At 34.0% G+C, this 3,595-nt stretch overlaps 1 protein-coding gene across 1 annotated transcript; it reads right to left on the reverse strand.

Annotated features, from left to right (window-relative positions):
• Positions 1-823: 823 nt before the first annotated feature.
• On the reverse strand, positions 824-2,749 carry LOC106477003 (mid1-interacting protein 1-B-like). Its single transcript, XM_013937610.2, has one exon. The coding sequence runs from the start codon at positions 2,563-2,565 to the stop codon at positions 1,918-1,920; it is 648 nt and encodes a 215-aa protein (XP_013793064.1). The 5' UTR covers positions 2,566-2,749; the 3' UTR covers positions 824-1,917.
• Positions 2,750-3,595: the final 846 nt, after the last annotated feature.

Below are 3,595 nucleotides of genomic sequence, written 5' to 3' on the forward strand. Positions count from 1 at the left end.
TTTTGTGTTTGTAATTCTGTACATTTAAATAAGTTATTGTTAATCATTATTGGTTTAATGTAAGTGGCTATTGTTCGTCCTGAACAATACTAAGGAGGGGGCAGTGTTGCGTCAGCGAGGTCACGTGACTAGTATCACACCACGTCCTTCTCGAACCTTCGTGAATTATCGAGAGACTTCTAGATTTGGGTAGGCTGGTATATACAAGACGTCACAACGTGACGGAACAATGAGTAATTGAACTGCAGTCAGGGAGTATGTTATTGAATTGAGTATTGTTGAAGTCGAGCACGTGAGACGTTCGTTGAGAATTATAGCGCGACTGTTGAAATTAAGTGTATTGCAAAGTTATATTCAGAAAGAATAAACCAGTTTTATTTAAGAAAGGACTTGTGTCGCTAAAGTTGCGTCGGAACGAATTTACGGAAAATTAACTAACGAATGGAGACGTAACAATATAATATACATTTTTCCTGTGATAAATTGTAGCCTAATTTTCCTTCCAGTGTAAAAGAATTCCTTCCACACACAAATTTTCTGTTAAAAAAAAACCTACAAAAACGCTAGTGTTACATATGTTAATACAATAAAACGTCACTAAGTGGTGCTACACGAAAAATGCCCATTTAGCTGTGACAACGTAGTTTTTAAATAAATGTAATAACGTCGACGTCCTCTGCTACTTGCCTAAGCTCGTTAACGAGTTTCACAAGTACTTTTGACTAAATATTTCTAATATGAGTGTTCCGTACTAAACAGAGTTTGACATGCATTACTTTAACAGAAAACGAAGGAACTAGAAAACAAAACATTCTTTGAAAACTTGAATCTCAAAAGGAGATGTATTTAAACACTTTAATAAGAAACGAAAACAATACATACACCACAATAATATGAATAAAGCCAGTTAATTACGCAAGGTCGTTATACGAAACTGACACTGCCAAGTGAATCAACATTACATCATACATATATACAACGTATTTAGTGTTTTTCAAGGAGCATATTTGAGAAAATGTCAAATTTTGTACACACATTCAAGAAAATACGGTAAGTGTATCATAAAATTCTTCTGCAAGTGACAATCACATTCCTCTAACGAATCTAATATACTTGCTTATCACCAATTGGTTTTTCAGTTAGTTTGGTTAACATTGTATTTTATTTAATAACTAGTGAACAACCAAAATTCAAGTTTATTGAGCCGTTTTGTGTTTACAACACTTCAATATAACTTCAGTTCTTAACAGAGGAGCAAAATAAGACACGTATTAATATTAGCTAGGAACTGTATCAACTCAAGAAAAATAATTACAAAAGTTAACAACACACAAAACGCAACTACATTCAAAAATAAATCTTAATATGTTACTTGGTCTATAAACTCAGGTTAGGTTATTGATGTAAAATTATTAATAGTATATCTAACCTCATTTTCGTTTATCTAACATTCTGCAAGCTTCAAAATGGTATTTAATTAATTTAACTTTCTGATTCGATTGTTGTAATAAATCTGGGAAATTCATAATATTAATATATCCTAAAGTTTCAGAATCTAGTAATTTCCATAAGCAACCCAATATCATGTATTTATGTTAAAACCACGCCATATTCTAAATAATTTTTTATACTAAATTATTCTATTCTCGATTTACATTCGGTCTCAAGATTGCCAGATTTGTATCCTTTGGGTATTACTGTAAGTTGTAATTCCATTACGCACCGTTTACTCTAAAGTTACAACTAAGAACTCTCGAAAACAGTAACTGAAAAATCTACTTCAAGTTCAAGCTACAGATCAAGTTTACACCACAACTCAATGAAATTATAGCTCACCATGAAAACACGTGGTTAGTATCATTACCCGAATTAAATTAAACAAAAAGTTACTTATACTCCCCCTCTAAAAAAATAATCTTAAAATTTACTCTGCAAAAAGGACGCGTCTACTTCTTCCTGATATCTTGAGGAGAGGAAATCTGCAGAATCAGCTAATTGATGCAGAATGGTTTGAAGGCCCTGCAGGTGATAACGGTATGCTGTTGCGAGGTGTGCATTTGGGTCAGTGATCACACAGTCTATTTCATTATCCGCCTGGCTATCGGAGTCTGACGTGCAGCTTCCATTGCAAACTGCAGCGCTAACTTCTGAAACGTCACGCGTCAACTTCGTGGGTTGGTTTGACTGCTGCCCAACAGTCCCACAAACGGCCGACGATAGGCTTGTACCGCTGGTGGCAGGTCCCCAAAGTAGTTCGTTTTTTATGTCATTCAAAACACAGTAAAAACTGAAAAGATCTGTTTTGGGCAAAGATGGTGGTGGTCGTTTCTCTACGTTACCCCCATCAATTTCCATGTCTCGTAATCTTGATGGAACTAGTACAGTAGAATCCATATTTGTAACTGAATTTACGAACCGATCCATTGCGCTAAGAATAGACTGTTGGGAACAGGTAAATGCATCATCAACTGCTTGATGTCTTTTCTGTCGTACCTGTTTTCCAGGCTCGTAATTTTGTACTTTCAAGGTAGGCCTATGTCTCATATCATTTAAGTGATGTAACATAGTGTAGTGCCAAAATGTACCTTTAGATGATTTCACTACAAAAAGAATTTGCACAGACTCAATTCTTACTTTTCCCTTACTCCGCTGACATTTACACAATGTCTTCGTAACATGCTTGACCTATATTTATAGACAGTTGTATGCGTTAAAACCGGTTTCTCCTTCGTCGAGATGAAAGTGCGGATTTACGTAAGGGACAAACCATTACAAAGTTATAGAAAGACATATGGTTTGCTGTTGTTTTCAAAATATAAAAATGTGAGATCATAAAACAAATATTTATAAAATGAAATAAATATGTATAATATAATGTCTAAATCACATCGGTTGTAAATATTTTTGAGTTAAGTATGATATATATGAGTTTTGAACATGTACATGATTTAAATGTAGCTTTCACCACCCCTATATTACAAAATGGTAGTTTGTGCTTCCGTTCTTACATCAGGCGATATTGGTGATTGCATCCTGATTGGTCAGTTTATTACTACATGCGGTCGGCTCAATACCTTATGTAATCTGATTGATCTTGCACGTTATGCCGATGAACTTTGGTGTTTCGAAAGAAAATAAAAAAATGATAAACATCAAATAACTCTACTATATAAAATTTATTAATTTACTCATAATACTTTATTGATTAAAAAAAGTGCTTCTCCCCAGTGGCTCAATGGAAAGTCTGAAGGTTTATAACCTAAAAAAACCGGGTTTTCATAGAATAGCACAAGATAGCCCATAGTGCAGCTTTGCACTTAACTACAAAAAACAAATATATATATATGTACATATATATATAATAAAAAGTATTAAGAAGAATAAAAGAGTTAGTTAAAGTAACGGGATTGTTCTAAATTATAAAACATTTTATTCGTATTATATGCCAAGGGTTTTAGAAGTCGTTTTAATAACAGTGTCTTTACGTTTAATTAAACAAACCTCGCTTGAGTTGTTGTTGTTGTTTGTTATTAAGCACAGACATACCACTGTGCCACTGGGGGGTCCTCGCTTCGGTGAACCTGCGACAAAAAAA

The sequence above is a fragment of the Limulus polyphemus genome, unplaced genomic scaffold (assembly GCF_000517525.1).
Source record: "Limulus polyphemus unplaced genomic scaffold, Limulus_polyphemus-2.1.2 Scaffold12498, whole genome shotgun sequence".
In the NCBI taxonomy this organism is placed as follows: Eukaryota; Metazoa; Arthropoda; class Merostomata; order Xiphosura; family Limulidae; genus Limulus; species Limulus polyphemus.